This window comes from Pezoporus flaviventris, unplaced genomic scaffold (assembly GCF_033815535.1).
Source record: "Pezoporus flaviventris isolate CSIRO_AGI_PZ_B2104156 unplaced genomic scaffold, CSIRO_AGI_Pfla_v1 ptg000079l, whole genome shotgun sequence".
Taxonomy (NCBI): domain Eukaryota; kingdom Metazoa; phylum Chordata; class Aves; order Psittaciformes; family Psittacidae; genus Pezoporus; species Pezoporus flaviventris.
The window spans coordinates 2876448-2896855 of record NW_026892627.1 but is presented as its reverse complement, the minus strand read 5'-3'; the positions used below and the strand labels follow the sequence as shown (position 1 = coordinate 2896855).

The following is a 20408-nucleotide window of genomic DNA, read 5'->3' as shown; positions in this document are numbered from 1 at the left end:
GTGCACACAGCCTCACTAGAGAACTCACAGTGCAGCACCAACACTACAACTACCAGCACAGTTGGTTTGTCTCCCTAACCCAGGTCTGACCTCTGGTTCAATGCTCTTGTCCCCATTACTGAGGTATCTGACAGATCCACAATCTCACCATAACCCTATGAGGGTTTTATATCAACAGGAATTGGCTGCCTAAATACTCTTAACAAAACCTGACTGTAAGATATAAGATCACATGAGAAGCTTTTGGAAGGTTAGTGGACTTCCTCTCAACTCCTGTGCCTGTGCTCTGGCAATAGTGCCGTCTTGCCTCTGTCAGCTTGCAACACTAAACCCTAAAAGTTTAAAACATTTTTAACACGCTAATTTGTAAGGGGTCAACCTCCCCAGTTCTTTCATCTGTACAATGAAATTTCCATATGCTTGAGGCTCCTCAGACTCATATCCATAGCTTAGAGATCTGAAGGAAATTTTTGAAGTGTTTTACAGTGGGAGATGAGAATAACTTACTAGGGGCCCCATCACACCATAAAGGAATGCAGATGGGTACTATGGCAGGTACCATGTCAGCCTGCTGATGTCAGCCTCACTTATGCTTGTTTGCTTGCTTCCTTCAGCAGTCAAGGATGTTCAATTTTGAGAAGTCACCATTGCAGCCCAACCCTTGCTGTCAGCTGTGTGACATTCTTGACATGAAGCCACGGGTGGATGTGGTTGATATTTCTGTTTTCTGCTGCTTAAACAGCTTGAAGAAAACTTACGTACAGGAAAGAAATTTAAGAGTTATAAGAGAAAATTCCTGTCTCATTCCAAGAGGACAGACTGCCAGTAAGACAGGTATTAATGTCTCAAGCTAGCAGCCAACTCAGATAACAAGGGAGAAGGAAGTGAGAGAGCAGATCTAAAATGATTAGAGAGCATACTCCACCAGTTAATTTCTTCTGTCTACCTGAAGTGTGAGTTGCCCAATCTCCTCTTCTAGCTCTTTAACCATTGCTTCTCGTTCAGTCACCACTTGTCTGAGCTGCTCTATAAGGCAGTTTTGTTTCTGAACCTCACTGTTCAAATTCTGCCCTAGCATGTGCTTGGACTCCTTGTTCTCCTCATCCTGATGGCTCAGATGCTTTAAGATCTCCTGCATTTGCTTCTGCTGGGCCTGATAAAATAAAAACAATGAGTGAGATCTTCACTTTTATACACAATGATTATTAAGACTCCCTTGGTGTTTTACACCCTCCAAGTCAGATACCTGTTTATGAATGCTAGGGCAAGACTGCTCTGCCAAACCCATTCCTTGGTGTAAGCACATTGATATCACTAGTGGTACTCCAAGAGTCTGTTATGTTTTAAGCACGAGATCACTGCATCAGCACTTATCCATTGAAAGGACTGCACAGCACATCTACTTGCAATGCCCAGACACATGTGGCTGGGTAAGGACAGTCCATCTCCACTGGCTCCTGCTGGTCATATCAAGACTATAGTGACTGGACAATGAAAGTAGAAAAGACCTAAGCAACTGGGAGATTCAGTTTGCTGGCAGCTTTGCTACTCAGTGTAGCAGAAAATAAAGCAAGAAAGGCTGGCCTCTGACAATGAAGGTGATTTTTTCATAAAGTGGATAAAAGTAAGGATTTGAATGTGCTTTTCATGAAATTAGAACATGATCAGATTGTGTGAGTGACATTAAAAGATAAGGGAAGTATGAGATGACAGCTATAACACTAGGCTGTTTTATCAGTGGCTTTTGGAGTTTTTCTCACACTGACAAATCTCATCCTTGTCAGATAGTTGATTCTGTCAGGCCAACAAACTGCAAGCAAGGTGCTTCTTTGATGTAAGGCATAAAACAGTTTAACCATTCCTTCTCAAGTAAACTTGTGTCTTTCTGTAATAAGTTTAGTGAGACACTAAGACTTGGCAAAAGTGACAACCGTTATTTGACTCCTCTGTAATCTGCCTAATGTGCTGGTCAGTACCCACTCTCCCCGCGGGTGCCTGGTATGCAGAAAGGTGAATGCCAGCTCAGTCACAAGCATATATTAGCTAAAACCTAAAGAAGCAAGGAAATGTGATTTGAAACTTGTGAGGAGCTGGATCAAGAAACACAGAGCTAACCCTAGTAAAAAGCAGCATATTTTCTATTTTTTTTTTTTAATTATTGAAATTGGGGAAGACTATTTAGAATCACGGCAGGACAAAAGCGTCCTGCAAGACCATGACAGCAGCTATTTATTTCAGCATAACTGCATCTTGAGTCTCTGCTAATACTCTTGGTTTTGAAGAGGTCAAATCTCATCTCCAGCGAATGCGCATATGGATTAGTACTCATGGTTTAGCTTGTGTGTTTTGGGTTGTGTAACACAACAACTGAAAGTGCAAAATTGCAGGAATTCTAAGAAAAAAACCCAAACCTACCAATGAAGCTGAAAGCAGAACAGAGAATACTGTCCAGCTTCATGGGCCAAGAATAAAGCCTTTCCTCTACATACTAGACAATCCTATTTCAATCCTCCTTCTGCAAAATGTTTCTTCCAATACTTGCAGCTTAGAGCCACTTCACTGCAACTGTGTCACGCCTGGTGCTGTCTTGCAGCCTTTACATGATCTGATCCAAAACACAGAAGTGCTTTAGCTGCCTAGGAAACCTCTGGCTGTCACAGTTTGATTCATCAGGCTCCTGTACACCCTAAGGTTGTCTGTGTCATTGTGTCATTAAATGACATCATGTTTCATCACTTATAGAAAGAGGGCTGATATGCAGGGGCTGAGACCAACAGTAATAGTCAGACCATACCAGTAAGGCGTCTATGAGCTCATTGTCATGTTTTCCTTTCTCCAACAGGATTACGATCTGTCCCTTCAGGGTTTTCACTTCACTGCACAGTACTTTGTTCCTGGCTTTTGATGCGTCAAGGGTTTTTTTCACTTCCTCATGACTCTTTTTGAGAACATCATATTCCCCAGTGAGTTTCTGCAGTGATGCAAACACATCATAGGAAATGACAGTTATAGCCTATCACCAAGCCCCAGGTGCTCTGATGAGCTAGAGGAATCACATATGTCCTGGGAGAATATAAAAAATGGCACTGGCATTCCATATTATCCCAAAGAAAGTAGAAATTACAAATGCTACAACTCGTTGCCTGCTTGCCAGTATCAAAAAAAAAAAAAAAAGTCTGCCTGCTCAGGAATAGATGTGGACTGGGTTAATTCAGTATGTGCCGAGAAGCAAATGATAATTTTGTATTAAAACCTAATTCTGTATGCTCCTGGTTTGTATTTAATGTTGCATGAAGAATGCACATCTGGCCAAAGTGTAAGAGGGATGCTACAGAGTTTGGATGCAGCTGTAGCAGGGCTTCTTTCTACATATGCCTTTAATATAAAGCCAGCACCAGCTGTATTGCAACCCAGGGTCTCTCTCCCTTTTCCCAACATCACCTAACCAAGCACAGTTGTCAGCTGATGGCATTTCAGGCTAAAGAGATGCACCTGACACGTAAATCATAAAACGGTTTTGGTTGGAAGGGACCTTAAAGATCAACTAGTTCCAAGTCCCCTGCATAGGCAGGGACACCTTCTGCTAGACCAGCTTGCTCCAAACCCCGTCCAACCTGTCCTTGAACACTGCCAGGGATGGGGCAGCCACAGCTTCTCTGGGGAACCTCTGCCAGTGTCTCACCACCCTCACAGTAAATTATTTATTCCTAATATCCAATCTAAATCTCCCCTCTGTCAGTTTAAAGCCATTCCCCTTCTCCTGTCCCTACCTGCCCTTGTCAAAAGCCTCTCTCCACCCTTCTTGTTACCCCTTTATGCACTGGAAGCTGCTCTAAGATCTCTCTAGAGCCTTCTCTTCTCCAGGCTGAATAAGCCCAGCTCTCTCAGCCTGTCTCCATAGGAAAGATGCTCCAGGCACCTAATCAACTTTATGGCCTTCTCTGGACTCAATCCAACAGGCCCATATCCTTCTTATGCTGGGGTCCCCAAGCTGAAGACAGAAGCAGAGGTGAAGACTAAATCTTGTACTACAGAGGCATGTACAATCCTGTCCACCCAAGACTACAATACAGATCTCAAGTGTGGAAGCCTTTTGCACAGTCTGTGAAGTGTGGCAGAATTCCCTCCAGTAGATCAAAAACCAGGTGGGTTTTGGGTGAAATGATCCTTGGGTGGGTTATAATGTACACCTTGAAGGTAAGGTAAGGCAAGTTATTACATACTGTACACCCAAACAGACCTCTCTCAACTCACAGTGTTTTACCTCCAAAGTTTCTTTCTTTTCTTTTTCTAAGCTGCGAATCTTCAGCAAGTTCTTCTCTTGGGCTGATAACTTCCTTGGATCAATAACTGCCAGCAATTCCTCATCAACCTTGCTCGGTGATTTTCTGGTCTTGCTTTGACCCAACTGATTCTCCAGCTCTCGAACCTAGGGGGCAATAATGACAACATATCCAGAGCCTTTTCCAGGAGTACAGTGGTCCAGCACCAAAGAGGACATAACCAAAGAGAGCTCAGAGTAGCATCATATTACTTCTTGACATTATCATAGTTAACTAACACAGAGCAGTGTCTGCTCATTCAAATTTAAATTTGTTACCTGCTAACAAATATGCAGACATCTAGCACATCTGTGCAGGGAGGAGATGTAACACCAGACCTACAAGAGACTCAGGATACATTGGAGATACGTGCTTTATTGGGGCCATATGTGGAGGCCATGCAGACAACTCCAAAGCATCTTGAATGCCACTAAACACACTTGCACAACAGAATAATACCTTAGATCTCCTCTAAATGAGCAAACACCCACTCACCCATCTACATTTAAGCATCTTGGTCTTTAGGAGAATCACCATCCAGGATGTCCACAATCAAAGACACAGATCACTAGGCTGAACATGAGTACCTAGCACTGGTTTAGATGCCCTGGGATACTGGAGACATACATGATGCAGGATCTACAAGACATCCATACTCCTCTGGAGAGATGACTAGAAGCCAGAGGGACAACCTGTGGCCTCTCAGCTGGCATTAAACACCTATGTGCAGTCAAGTGAACTAAGCCCCTGCATCTCAGCTATTTGCTATAGATCTATTTTACAGTCAGTAGAAAGAAATGGGCACTGCTACAGCACAGTTTCTCTGCCTTTTTCTGGAGGTGTCTTCTAAGATAAGATGCACCTTCCTCACTTTTGATCAAGTGATTGTATTTACAAGATCACCACTGACTACTGAAGGGGCTTGAGGATACTGCCTCAGAAAGAAATTTCTGCATTAGCGTACAGTCCTTATGGTCTTGACATGAATTCCATCCAGGGGACCTTAATGGAAGGAAAATATAATTTCCTCCAGGGAAATTAGAGGTTAACAATTTCAGTCACAGTGCAAAATCAGTTTGTTGGCATAGAATTAAACTGCAGAAAAAACTGCCTCCCTGTCTGGAGCTGACATTTCAGCTAGGCTGTGCCCTTCAGGAGAGATTCAAGAGTTAAAGATTTTAGTGAAGTTCCTGGGGGAACAACCTGAAAATCTTATCTGACCTCAATTCTTCCCATCTGACTTTAGGCACTGAATGAAGGTGTCTAAGCCAGAGCACAGACAATGAACAGCGCTCCTTCTCTACCCAGTGGAGAGAGGCACCTTCACAACATCCTGGGATTTTAACTGCCAGAACTCTCTAAGGTCACTGAACTCTCTCCTTTGACACAGATACGAAAGATTCACAGCTTAAATGCTGAAGCTTGCAAGTTTGCAATAGACCAATTAACATAATTTGCAGGAACTCTGAAAGACCCTGCACACATCAACACATATTTAGAATATAACATCCCTGCCACCACACACACACATGAATGTGCAGACACATACAAACATACCTAAAAACTATTACAGAAGTAACCATAAAGTGTTTTATTCAAACAGTTGCTTTCTTCAACATTGAAAACTGCCATGTAGTTGCAGTAAGCACTGTACTGGGACATACCTTATAAGCAAGTATAGACGTTAGGAGTTACGTAATAAAGAACTAACAGCATCTTTACCTTAAACTAATGTAATATCTGTACTTAGAAAGAGCACCCCAGTACCCAGCTTACATGGCACTATGCAGAGTCTTAACTCACCTTGCTTTGGAGGACAAGAATTTGCTGGGCTCGTCCACGCCAGCTGCCAGAATTGGTCAACAGACTTTGAATATTCACATCTTCACCAACTTCATTTGCTAAAAGCTATAAAAAAAGAATTAACATAAACAAGAAGGCTAGGCTTTAATACAGGTTGGGGGCATGGAAAGGCTGCTTACTCTAGCAATAAACACAAAACACAATCTATACAGAGTGGCCTGCATCCAATATTCAGCATCTCATCTGCTGTAAACTCTTCCAGATCATTATTTCAATACATACTGTTGGTGGGTAGAAGTTTGGCTAACATGAACAGTTTTACTTGTTGAGGTGGGCATTTCAGTATTTTGATATGTTTGAGTATTATTCTTTGCTTTTTAAAAAAATATGAATCTGTGTTTTCCTGCCTGCCTATGGAGAGTGTCAAATTGTACTCTCTAGCTGTATAGCTGTGTGGCAAACTGTGCTACTTCTGTAAAAAAGATTTCAAATTCATCATCAAGGTTTACTAACCAGTCCTGACAGTTGTCAACATATGTAATTATTTTTGATATAATAAATACTTAACCAGAACTAAACAGGAACAGACTATTGTCCTAATATACATCCTTGCAAATCAGGAATTGAGCCAATCTCTCTTGCACAATTCCAACACATCCACATTAACTAGAGCTAAAGTTAGTATGAAGAGCATTTAAATTATTTATAAAAAGGTCAGCAGAATTCTATTTTTAGGACCATATTTCTACTCTGATCTGCATTGCAGGTTCTTATACAAAGTAACAAAACCAAAGGAAACAGAGCACATAAACACTTTAAAATCCATCATGAATCAAAAAGGTTAGTCCGACAAACTGTACTCTAATTCAAGCGTGGTCTTTAATCCCATTGATTTCCATGGGACTGAAGCCTATATTTAAAGTAAATGCATAATTAAATGTTTTGGAAAGGAGAAATGTGCCTGAACATATGCTTTGAACCTATTCTGCTCAACTGGGACTTTCAAACCTTGAAGAACCTGTACCTATCATAGCAGTAGAAATAACAGACACAGTCATCCAGCTATGGTGTCAGAGGATGAAATCTGTGTGTCTATGTGTATATCTTCCCAATGCAACCACTATACCTTCTTTACGGTTCATTGGAATATTTCATGGAGGCTCATCAAAGCTCAAAAGAAAAGAAGCCTGATTTCACAAGAATATACCTCTTGCACAGGATCCCAGACACAGACTGCATCCTGCAACAGTACCTTTTGGGTCATCTTCAGTTCCTGCTTTGCAGACTGGAGTTGATTACGATATTCCATCACTTTAAAGTTGGCTGCAGTTAACTTTTCTTGCAATGCTTTCACCTCTGGACTTTCAGCCTTTGAAGAGAAGAATGTACTTGGTAAGAACACAGTCCTTAAGGAAAACCTGAAGTGATTAAGATCCACAGATCCCTCAGGATCAGAGAATCTTTTTCCAGACCCATGCCTTCCCTAATTTTGAGGGTATAGAGGCAATACAAACAGAGCAATTTGGCCACAAACTAGTGACAGGGATATGTCCTTATCATAGGAAAAGGATGGTACAACAGGAGAGAACCAAGTATCAAATTCTGATTTCCTCTCTTCAATTACAACTCGTACCAAGTTTCCTTCTATCATCTTCAGAGTTGATTGCTTGATTCCTGCATCACCACCAAGACAATGCATTTTTTCTACGGCTGTCTGTAACTGTAAAGAAAATGCACTGTTATTATAGAATAAATACAGTGAAGAGCATAAATCCATGGAATGTTAATTAGCAAAAAAGTACATGGATGTTTATTTACTCTAGAAAAAAAAAACCACAAAACACACAACCAAACAACAACTTCATTTTCCCTTGTTTTTAAACACAATCAGTAGGAAAGCATTTTTTTTCCCTGAAATACTTCCCAAAGTAAAATATGCTACTTTACAGTGGAATAAATTCACCGAAAATGTCTCTGACTTGCTGAGACAGGATCAGCTATCAAGTATGGAGAATTCTGGGGGATTTTATTACCATAGGTTCATAAAATAAGTGTTTATATACATAAATGTAAATGCACTACAGTACAGGATATTTAATAAAAACCACATAGTCCTACTCACCAAAGGAACGTAAAAGAAGGAATGACTACCTATGGCCCTACAACTGACATTTAGCAATGATGTTAAGGCCATTTCTCTTTAGCTGGTAGCTCTAAGGTAGAAGAATATATATCTAATTGCTTGCTACAGCAAAGGCAGGCAGACATAAAGCCACTCCTTGTTTGAACCATGTCTTATGTTGAGACTGCAAAGACTTCTTATTGGACAGGAGTGTTGTAATTTGGAGCTAAAAAGGCCAGGAAATGTTGCTTTAAAGGGCTGAAACTTCATTCTTTGAGGAGGGAGGAAAATCTTGATTATTTGCCTGAGTAAAAAAAGGCACAAAGGAATAGCTTCATTAAAATGATTGGTGAAACGCAGAGTGCAACTTGGAACCAGCTCTAATGTTGCCCCTTCTTTGCACGTAAATCAACAGTTAGGCCACCCCTTCTATATAGTTCATAAATTTTTTTAGTCAATGGAGTGAGAATAAGAAATTTCAGCTAGTGTTGGCAGCTGCTAGGCTAAATTCTAGGCAGTTTTCTGCAAACATCTGTCTGCAGCATTTGTTTACATGTACCACCCTTTGATAAGTGATTGCTCAATGGCCACACCTTCCATTTTATTTGTGGGAACAGAGTCATGTTAGAACACTTTCAATTTACATATTTTGAGTTTTCATACAAGCAAAGAGTTAACAATTACGTAAAACAACCCTTGAAAGTACATATTGTGATGCAATTGTGTCACCACAATTCATTTTGCAGGGTTTAAGGCATCTAGAAGTCAGCATAGGGAATGAGATTCAAATCACAAATTAACATGTTCCTTGTTTTCAGTGTGGGAGTCTTTATAAAGAATGGAGTCTGGCCAACACAGTCAGGTAAGTCTTCAGCCCACTCACAGTAGACTCCTACATTACATCAAGTGGATGAACTGGCTGTAGGCTTGGTTTTGTTGCCCATCCACAGCTGCCTAGTCCCATTTGAGGATCTGAGGGTACCCAGCAGGCCTTCAGCCACTGCACCAGCACTGCCAGTCTTGTCACGTCAAACAGCCCTGCAGGGGTGTCTAAGAGGTTTAAGTGGCATCTCAGATTGTACTTTCACACTTATGCATGGGCAACTGAATGGCACTTTAGTTGTCTTGGTTCTTTCTACAATCAATAGAAAAAGATGAGTGTGTCTAGACAGTGATCCAGCTTAGCTTAAGAGCTACTAAAGAGATATGAATCACTGCAGGTTTCCGTCTGTAACAGCTCTTCTCTGTCACAGAATGGTTTGTGTTGGAAGGGATCATAAAGTTCATCCAGTTCCAACCCCTTGCCATAGGCAGGGGCACCTTCCACTAGACCAGGTTGCTCAAAGCCCCGTCCAACCTGGCCTTGAACACTGCCAGTGATGGGGGAGCCACAGCTTCCCTGGGCACCCTGTGCCAGCGCCTCACCACCTTCACAGAGAAGAACTTCTTCATAATACTTAATCAAAATCTACCCTCTATCAGTTTAAAGCCACTACCCCTCATGCCATCCTTACATACCCTTGTAAAAAGTTCCTCTTCAGTTTTCTTGTCAGCCCCCTTATCTTCCTATAGTTCTCCTGAACAAGTACAATCCACAAATTCAGCCAGTCATCATTAGTTTAGAGAAAAGCCACTCCAAATGAGGTTGTGAGAAAATGTAGAACACTGACCAGGGCATAGTTTCAGTGGGGTTCATGCTGTGGTCATTTTTGTCTCAGATGAGACAGTTTGCTGTGTTTAGTTTTGATTTTGATGGTGTTGGTGTCTAAGAGCAGATTAGTTCACATTTAACACGTCCATCTCTGCTTTGACCAGCAATTACTGTTTCTTGAAAATTTCTGTTGGCTTTCAGTTTGATTTCCTTTCCTGAAATGTCTGTGGTCCTTTCTTTTGGGTCAATATCTGATAATACTTTAAGTTTCTGTTTGAATAATGATCATTACACTTCTGAAAGTAGGGGATTATAACTATCATGATTTTTCTTGAAATTATTCATGGCTTGCTCCCCTTGTGTGATTTTGTAGGTCCCTAGCTATACCTGACATTTCTTAGCCAGCTTTTGACCAGAACATTCTGGATTTATGCAGGTGTTCTCAAAGTTTAATCTACTATTTCTTCAACTTTCAGGCAAATGTGGTACAATTCAGATAAATGCATGATTTGTGATAATTGATTGTGACAGATGAAATCAGAATGATAAACACTTGTCAGCATGATAAACATTATTGATCCATTTCAATTATGCTTCTAAGGAAGCAAAGTGCAGAAATAAAAGGACTAAAAATTACCAAAAATTTTACCAGTATTGTGTAAGGAAGAGGAGTAATAGCCAATGAACAAAGTAAACACTGCCATCAGGGCCTCTAATTTTCATTGTAGCAGTCACCTGAGTAAAATTATTCCTGTTATAGGTTAGTACATATGAAAAATTCATATTAAACCAGAAAAATGAGTTTCTCTGAATGAAGATTTGGTGTTTTACATGATCTAGTTTGTTACTATCTCAGTTCTGGGAGTACTTATGTTAGAAAGCAGCTTTCATTACTTGGACAAATACAGCTTAGAAGAATAGAATACCAGTTCATGGCTGGCATTAATGAGGTGGGAATGTAAGACAGAATGGTATGAAATCAGCTTCTCCTCACAAAAAAAATAAAATCAGAAAAATATCATTCCCATAGTGCTAGAAAAGCCTCTGTGTGGCAAATACACATTCCTAATCACTATTTCATATATTCTTGGGTCATCGAAACTTATGGATTTAGCTTTCCTAGCTCCTCCTTTCTGCAAAGGTGAAAACACAGCTGAGGGCACACATCCCTTTCTCCTATTATGGCTAGAAATTACAAGAACTCAAAGCAAGCATGGATGTAAGAGCAAATACAAAATGGGAACATGAATTTAACTCAGTTTCTACATGTCCTCTATCCCAAAAGCTAGTTTTCTATGTTTTAGCATGCAAAAAAACACACAAAAAAAAAAAACAACCAAACAACAAAAATGTCTCACTTCTCTTTCCAGCTCTTTGACTTTGTTATTCAGTTGCTTCACTTTGGCTTTTTCAGTCTCAGCCTCAGCAGTTATCTCACGATTCTTTTTGGCTAATTCAACTATTTTAGTAGCTGCAACATCTCCAGCTAAACCAGACGCCCCTGAAAAGTATACATAAAAGCAAAGGACATATCTTACAGGGAAGATTCAGAATAGATGATGCTTTTGTTCTCTGTCCAGTGCACAATGTACTTTTATTTTCTAATCCATTTCCCTCAGAGCTGTGCCAGGCACTTAAATGAACAAGAGAAGGAAAAGAGGCGCCAGTGATTCCAGCTGGATTGCTTGGTCCTTTGAGTCAGCATCACGTTGTGGCTAGCAAAGCCACATTTCACACTTCAGCAACAGTTATATGTCAGAAGGCCACAGCACTGGTCATATCAACATTACTACATAGAAAGGGTAGAAATGTTTCCTACTCACTGCTGTGATGGATAGTTATGAACAGGTTTTTGTGGAGTATTATAGGAAAAGACAACATCATGCTGGTTGTTTACTACTGGAGGAGTTGCTGAAACAGAGGTGTGAACTTTTTTAGACATCTGTCCTGAAAGGTCAGGCACGCTACTACAGTTGGTTCCTGGAAAACATTCAAGAAATTTCATTGTGCCTATTTATACATCCCTTGAGATTATACATGGAGTCTTACTGTATTACTCTCTTAATTGCTTTTTTAAACAGACACTTCATTCACCTCCTCATCAGAGAGAGTTTTATTAGTGTCAGAGCAAGGACTAGCTTTTGTGTCTCTTGGCTTTTGTTAATTGACACACATCACATAGGTGAAGAAAAGTTTTCACACGAGCGTAAAATCAGTATAATTGCATGCTATGTCCACAGAAACCTCTAGCTCAGCAATGAATATGAGCCTACAATAACACAACATTGGTGGAATATATGAAGACTGAACTCAGCTGTTGTCATTCTTTTTAACTTCTTCATCCTCCTTAGCTGCTCTGAAGGATTAATTTTTCTGCTGACATTGTGAAGATTATGTTCAAGACCTGAGGTGTATGCAAGGACAACAGATCACTTTAAAGTGAATTCTGAATCACATAAAACCCCTAGAGACTTTAAAGGGGGCATGCAGAATACAGCTGAGAACAGAATATAAGCCTATATCACTATTTAAAAAATGTGTAGAGAACATAAAAGCATTTTCACTGTTTTTATTCCTTTATCTGATTTGTTTTTCCCTTCTTATCTAGAAGCTGCTTTTTTCTTAGTTTTCATGATAAATAATGACTGCAATTGATCACTAAGTAATAAACCAAAAGCCAGGCTGGTGCTTCCATGTGATGGTCATCAAATGCACTGCACACATTTAATCAAAGCTTTTAATTCTCAAGCAACGTGGACAAGTCTTTGCCACATTGCAGACAGGAAAGACAGAACCATGGCGCAAACTGCCACAAGCTGGCACACGAGTCAGCCAGAGAAGCTGCAACAGCACATCTGGCTCCTAGTCCTGACCCAGTAATAGCTCATCATCTCTCCTACATGCAAGCCACTGGCAGTTTTTAAGAATTAAGGTGTAATTTAAATGTTATTTAGGTCTGCTTATTTCTGGTTTCCCCTTTCTCTGCTAGCCCGGACATCTCTGCTGTCCTAAACAACAGTGGCACCCAGTGGAGGAAAGGCAGCCTGCACAGTCCAAGTTTCAAAGGTCCCCCAAGACACATTAGAAGCCAGATTTTAGCATTCAGCAAGCATCCTGCATGTGCCCTGTTCACGCAAAAAAAAGGAGCCTGAATAAGGAATTTAGCACCACAAAGCCGAGAAAGCTGCAACACTGCTCTTTGATATTAACAGAACGTTTTCCAAAATAAGATGTCTATGAATCATAAGTGGGTTTGTGCCAGTAACAGCAAGTTTGCAGAAGATCTGTGAGGAACAGAGATCACTGTGTACCCCAAAAGGGCCTAATACTTCTTTTAAGGGCCATATAATTATTAATAACAGTATTCTGCACCTTAAATCTGACCTGACTGACTACCAGAAGTCATTTGGTCCTTTCAATAGCTCCGTAAGACAGGGAGGAGTAGTAGTAGTGTTCATATTTTGTGGATTGTGAAACTGAAGGAGAGAGGAAGGGACAGATCTTTAAGCATATATGCTGTTCCATGTGTAAGCACTATCATGTAAAACCATTGTGAGGAACTTCCCTCTGCAAATAACGCCATGAGACTCCTTACATAAGCAAGATGCTTTGTAAACTCAGCAAATGCAGAACTGTGTCAGTTGAGATCCTTGCCAAGTTCATGAAGCAATTCTAAGCATTGTCTAAATATATAGTCAGGTGTCTTAAGTATTTTCATAGGTCAGAGTCAAGTGGTTTCAGTGCTAGTGCAAATGCCTGCAAGCTCAACAGAGAACAAGTGTCTCTCACCTGAAACCTGAATTTTGATTCTTCCTAGCAGAAACTCATTACAGGTGTGCAACAGAGGTGATCACAATATGACTAATACATTCCTTTTTAGCATAAAGCAGGTAAAGAGATGCCACATTAATATTTTACTGCTAGGAGCTCACAATGAATCTCTTACCCTACCTCTACTGTCATCATCACCAAGCAAACTAACACAGTGAGAATACAAAGTTACTGCATTTACCTGTTAAAGCCAATCTGTCCTCCTGTATTTTTTTCCGGAGTTGCTTTATTTCAAAATCTTTATCTGTCAACAGTTTGTACAGTCTGCAGTTCTCATCTCGGACTTCCCGAAGCTGATCCTGGAGCTGCTTATTCTCAACCTCAAGAAACCTGGGAAAAATAAACCATAATGCAAATGTAAATGTCACTGTAATGTGCTTCAAATAGTTGCTTCGAGAAATAAAAGAATGAAATGACTGCATGTTAAATGAGCTGAGCTTACCAGGTGTGAGTTTACTGAAATAAGTAGTGTATCCCAAAGTTCAGAACACAAGTTGATGATCTGACCTATTCAGTTAACACTTCCTCTTAAAAAATTCTGCACTTCCTTGTGTTGTCTGGGCAAACCATCACAGAACAGGCATATTTTTAGCGGTCTTGAAGTCATTGAATAATCTCATCTCACTCAGTCTTACTTACGTGTTTCTTCAGGAGAAACTAGACAGGCTCACCATTCAGCATCCATAACATTCAGGCTTTACTTTCCATAATTACCAAAGCAAACAGAGCAACAACTACAAAACCTGTTACTGAGGTTCTTTCCTCAAAATTAATGCTTTATAATAATTCACAAAAGACCCATTTCCTGTGTCCTCATCTGATTTGCTTGGAAGCCCAAAGGCAGGGACTGGCATCAGTCTGCATTTTTAATGTTGCTTTTTGGAATTAATTTAGAAACAAAGAATATCAAAACCCCCTCTGAATGGGAGGAAGTAGTCTTGCTTCTCTTATTCTTCAGTACATTTAGTGACATTTAAGGGTTTTATTTCTCTAAGACATCCGGATAATGAATAGCTTCAATCTCTTTGCTGTCCTCATGTGATGGTTCCTCTGAAGGTAAAACCTAGATGCTAAGGCCTTGGGGGATCAATTCAATTGTGAGCAATCAGGCATCTGTGATGCCCCAGGATTTTCTGAGCTTCTTATGTGAGGCCAGCAGCCATGACATAGGGTTCTTGGGAATATTACTGGAGCCCAAGGAAAGAATCAAGAGCATCTCAGAGAGCACTTGCCACCTACGTGTAGACATACGAGCCAATCCAGGAACTACTAACATCCTCCAACTTTAGACACACCTTTTAGCCAGCAGCAAGCAATGAATGGAAGGGAGGAAACCAAATGTGCTAGAGAAGTTGTACTGACACTGTCTTTGGTAAATAAGTTTGTGGTAGAGACCCTGCTGGCTCATGTCCATGATTCCCATTGTGCCTGCACGGCCTCTGAGTTTCCTCTCCCCACCCATCTGAGTTTCTTCATCTTGCTCTATCTGAGTTTCAGGATGGGGTCCCACTCCGTACCAAGACATGGGCACCTCTCTTTAAGCAGCAAGCCAAAATGCACACAAAAGTCAGAGGAGGTCCAGTCAATACAAGCAGTACTGCCTACAGACTAGCTGCCATCTGAATTGCTCTTGCAGTGCCACTAAGTGCCCCGAGGAGGGGACTCAGTTCAGTTACTCATACACAGGTGCCATCTGGGCTGCGCACTCACCTCCTAGCTGCTGCTACTGAAGGGTGAAGGTCTTCCGCGTCCTACCTATCCTTCCCACGTGGAAGTTCCTACAGCATCTCAAATACCATTAGACACCTAAATCAGCCAGATGAATTGACCCCTGGATTCCTATTATCTACAGAATGGCCCTAAATGTTTGCATTTTGGTGACTTAATCTGGAACAGTGCATGATCACAGAGATTTGGATTAAGCCCAGTTGTTACAGTATATACCAGTGTCTTTAAACATATACACAGCCAGGCAGGTCAGTTACCTCAGCAGTCACCTAAATCTTTTCTATTCAAAAGTGTTAGCAAGCTTTTTGCTCCAACTGGACTTTGAAACTTTTAAGTGCTCAGTCCATAAGTACATATCAGAAAGAAATGACCCCTTAAAGCACTGCCATAAACAGCACAGTCAATTTATGAGATGATAAGAAATGCACTTGTGTTTCAAAGCTGCATATCAAAGGAAGATCAAAGGCAGTTGTTTACATAAAAGAAGAAAGCAAGCAGCACTCTGAGCAGAAAAGAGGCAAAACTAAGTTATTCCTACATGCAACCCCTCATAGAAGTGTGCAGCTCTAATTAGAGATATGTGGACAAAAGGATTTTTAAGTTAGCGAATTAACATGAAAAAAGGCTCTCAGCTCTTATCACACCTGAAGCAGCGATGTCTTCTTCAGAGCTGGCTTCCAAGTCTTACCAAAAAGCACTTATAGTAGGATGGACACAAATACTAGCTGCACAGAGCTGGAGTCTGCTCTGAGAAACGTCTCCATCCCACCCACCCCAGACTGACTCTACATATGCAAAGGAGGTATCAGTTTCCACCCCAGTGGCTCAGCTACAGAAAGTCAGCCAAAAGAAACAGGCCACCAAAAGGTAACCCTTTTCACTCTAGTTCAAGGAAATAGAGACAGGTGAAGCTTATGAACAGGGTCTGTAACTGAAATTCTGGTGTCTTTCCCAACTCTGTTACAAATTCTCCATGTGATGGAGAGAATCACTTAATCTTAAATATACCAAACAGAGTAGAATTGTAGAATCAAGCAGGTTGGAAAAGGCCTTTAAGATCAAGTCCAACCATTCCTCCACTAGGAAGGATAAAATGACAGAAAGAACAAACCAGAAAGACAGAAGCCTCAGCTAACCACTCCAACAAAATTTGGGAGTGGGACAGAGGAAGGAAAAACAAACTCCCAAGGCTCAGAGGAAGCAAAACTTCTGAGGGGAGGATGTTTTCCATTGCTGCTATAAACAACACTGACGTGCTGAAATCACTGCCACTGCGGACCATATGGAGTCCTGTTATTCTGGAACAAGTTTCTTATGTGTTGTCATGGGAATACTGCAAAGTACATCCTGGTGAATCCATTCCAGAAGCAAATTCTGCCTGGATTTGATACACTCGTAACCCCTCTTTTGCTGAACACAGAAGTACATAAGCAAAGGACAATCCAGATAAATCTGCTACACCTGCAATGTCAAATGGGGACTTTCAACAGTCAGCATCACTGAAAACAGAGGTACATAATAGCTCTTGAATTACTCAGACCTAAACTACTGGACCGTAAATAACAGAAAACTGCTGGGACTCTCTTACACTCTGCATGTCAGGGAATGCACACTGCACCAGGATGTGCTATGAGAGCACCTATTCCTTCTCCTCCACTAGGCAAATCCACATCAGTCTCTCTCTCCATTTAAAAAAAAAAAAATTATATATATATATTAAAAACCCCAGATCTCCATAGTAATCTTCCATATACTATCAGAACAAAATGTTGAAGGAAGAGGACAGCTGGTAGAGGTCACATCAGAAGCATAACTTGGCAAATCCAACAGCCATAGTGAGGCACCCATGTGTAAAGTATGCAATGTATGATGCAATGGAGAGAGCAGCTCCCTGTTTCTACACAGACTTCCTGAGCAGCATGAACACTACATTTCCAGAAGCACCTGCAAGTTTCAGTGGTTCGCTCCTCGACTCCCTGCATCTGCACAGAAGGTCTGCTGCAGCTAATGCACTTGGGCATTTCAGGAAGCAATTCCCAGAAACAAGCTGAGCAGGGAGTTGCCTAGAGTAACACAGAGGGAAGATCTGCATTTGGGAATGAATAAACCTTGGTGAGTGGCTTGATAAACTTTGGTAGAAGTGCCCTTCCCGACTCCAGATGCTGGGAGAGAAAACTATCTCAAAGGTATATGCCTAATTGTGGTTTTCCACCTGTGATTTGCTGGTTTTGGCAAAGCTGCCAGCTCCTCCTCCTTGAAATGATCTGAGATAAAAGTACTATTGCTCCAGAAAGTGAATCCAGTTTCCAGCAAACAGCTGTATCAGCACAGCTGCAAGGGGGAAGTAGAAGCAGAAATTTCTTCAGCTGGCTTCACCACTAACACAGAGCATATACCTGAACAGCCAACACTACAGACATCTTTGGGATGTGTCCAACTTCGGACCTGTTCTAGTTTGTAAAAAAAAAATCAGTTGGGTCAGAAGGGAAGACCAACCAACTATATCCTAGGAGGAAGATAAGTTATGTCAGCTGAAGTTTCAATTCTCTGCTCCAGTAACTCAGCTCTAAAAACAAGACCAAGGGAGATCCATACCATAATGTCCGGTGTCCTGGTAATCCAGATACTGCCCCAGTGGGTGACGAAGACCCAACCCCCTGTCCCCAGTAAGATTTAAAACCTTACCTTGTACAACCCTGTCAAGTATCTTAACCAGGAGGCAACTCTGCCTATGAGACCCTCCTACATAGCTGGCTGTCTTTTCATCTACTAAGTCAGGTTGTAGTGCAAAGATAGCCAGGGAAATACTTTTCTGTAGGCCCCGGGGTGCATCTATTAGCATTTTTGTCCTTATCTGTCTCTGGAAATTATTCAAATAGGGAACTTGTTTGTTTACAAGGCTAGGTAGGAACTAACCAACAGTGTTAGTGATCCTGAATGACTGGATTTTGACAGATAGTACCTAGCTGCCCCTAGCATGTCACCCTTAACCCCTCTGTCCTTCCACTCTTCATTTGTGAGACACTGAAAATAAAGCGCACATCATAGTGCCCTAAGAATAGATACTATAGAGACAGAGGAAGTCTTCTCAGCTGTCCTGGGTTCAGCAGTAGCAGTCATTTTTCTCCTTCTTAGTAGCTGGCGCACTGCTGTGTTTTTGACTTTCAGCCTGGGAACCATGACATCAGTATACTGAAAGCCTGATATGTGAAGAAAGCCTGCTGTCCACTTAATATGAGTTTCATAAAAACGTATGCTAAATACACTTCTGTGACTTCCTGAGGAAATGGTGCTGCTACAGCTTTACCTTTTGCCACCATCTTCATTTAAAGGTTGTCCTGCTTCAAAGAGGTTTAGATCATTAGGGATTCTGAAAGTCTCCTTTGTATTGCCATTATCACCCTTCTGACCATTCTGCTTTTCCTTCTTCTCCATTAGATTTCGCAGCCGCTTTTGCTGTTGTTCTTGATAAGCCTTAAATTGGCTTTGAAAATGTTCATTCTCTTTTATGTTTGACTCCATTGTTTACTAAAAGCCTAACAAGAAGAAAAAGCAACAGCAAGCAGAGATCAACATCTCTTTGAAGAACGTCTTCCTCTAACAACTGCTTTACAATTTTCCCTCACTGACCTCTGCACAGCCTCCCTGTCACCTCCTCCTCTCAGCCACCGGGATCCTCAACCCCACTGCCTTGCTTCAAGTGCCTTTTCCTATAAACAGTTTTCAAGCACCCTTCAAAAACGTTTTGGGGCCTTTTCCACTTTAGCATCCAAAAATAAATGTTCTCAAATGTTTTTAAACGCATCATTTAAATAAACATTTTTAATGAAGAGCAAGCTGCGGTCAAATCCAAGAGTGCAGCAGGCCACCATGGTACACTCACTAAACGGAACACAAACTGTTGGCAACCATCCAGCCTTCCTTCCCATGTTCCAAAGAAAGGTGCAGATCCCTCCATTTTGGGGTTAATGTGGGACTGACAAAGGATAGAAGATCTCTGTTTATCCTAATGCTCCCTTTTGGGCACAAGACACCAAGGGCGTGACTTATATTTCTCCCCAGATTTCTGAGCATTAAGTGATAACATTATAAGCGATAGTACTGCTACCCACTTAAATGTCTAGAGCTTTACTAAGTATGACTAAAGATGAGCAGTTTTCTGATGTATTCCAGCCGCTTCTCCTTCTGTTTGACATTTAGCGTCAGCAAAAAACCCAAGTGCACCTTTGGTCTCGGAAGAACAATCAGTAAAAACTATCAAAGGCTTTTTGCTGAGTAATTAACACACGCCCTTTCTGACACTAGGGCAGCAACCATCCTGATGAAGTGCAGAAACGCGGGCCACGTCCTTCTGTGCCTGTCTGTACTGTGTGGGCAGGGACGCACTGCAGCCTGCACCACGACAGGGTGCACTATGAACTGACAAGAGCAAAGAGCGGAGTCCGGCGCCTCTGCATAGCCACAAGCCCCGTGGGTATGAACGATGGCCAGAGGACAATCTTAAGCACGACAACCTGCCTGGGCACCGAGTCCAAACCTGGCACAGGGGTTCTGCTGCCGATCTGATGTGTGGGGAGATGGGAGTCCCTCTCTTCCCCGCGCAACGCCCGCCTTGTCCTGCGGCCTGACGGCGCCGCGCTGCCTCCCCCGCACCTCCCTGCCCATCTGCCTACCGAAACCGCCTTCCCCGGCCCCGAGGGCAGCGGCAGGGACCCGCCAGCCGCCCCTTCCTGTTGGCTGCCCGACGGGCCCGGCCGCTCCGGCTCCCGGCCCAGCCGCAGCCCCACGCGGTTTCCATAGCAACGGCACCCAGGCCACCAGGGAAGGGAAAGGGCAAGGCCACGCATGCGCCCCACCCCTCAGGCCAGCCGCCATGATAGGTCCGATCGGCCGCGCACAGCACCGCCCCTTCCCGGTAGAAGCCCGGCCCCTCGGGGTGCGGCAGTGGAGG

The 20408-nt window shown here is 42.0% G+C and overlaps 1 protein-coding gene across 3 annotated transcripts in view; it reads right to left on the bottom strand.

Moving 5' to 3' along the window:
- Window positions 1–20261, bottom strand: part of CCDC13 (coiled-coil domain containing 13) — a 31458-nt gene extending 11197 nt beyond the window's left edge. Inside the window, exons 1-10 of one of the 3 annotated variants that reach the window (XM_061474407.1) lie at window positions 20131–20261; window positions 18765–18985; window positions 13911–14059; window positions 11257–11399; window positions 7759–7845; window positions 7333–7494; window positions 6126–6230; window positions 4265–4429; window positions 2795–2971; window positions 947–1153 (exon numbers count right to left, since the gene is read on the bottom strand). In XM_061474407.1, the coding sequence (XP_061330391.1) occupies window positions 947–1153; window positions 2795–2971; window positions 4265–4429; window positions 6126–6230; window positions 7333–7494; window positions 7759–7845; window positions 11257–11399; window positions 13911–14059; window positions 18765–18979 (1410 nt within the window). In that variant the 5' untranslated portion in view covers window positions 18980–18985; window positions 20131–20261. Of the gene's footprint in view, window positions 1–946; window positions 1154–2794; window positions 2972–4264; window positions 4430–6125; window positions 6231–7332; window positions 7495–7758; window positions 7846–11256; window positions 11400–13910; window positions 14060–18764; window positions 20109–20130 lie in introns of those variants that run through there. The other 2 variants (XM_061474408.1, XM_061474409.1) reach the window with 2 other exon arrangements.
- Between the last annotated feature and the right edge of the window lie 147 nt (window positions 20262–20408).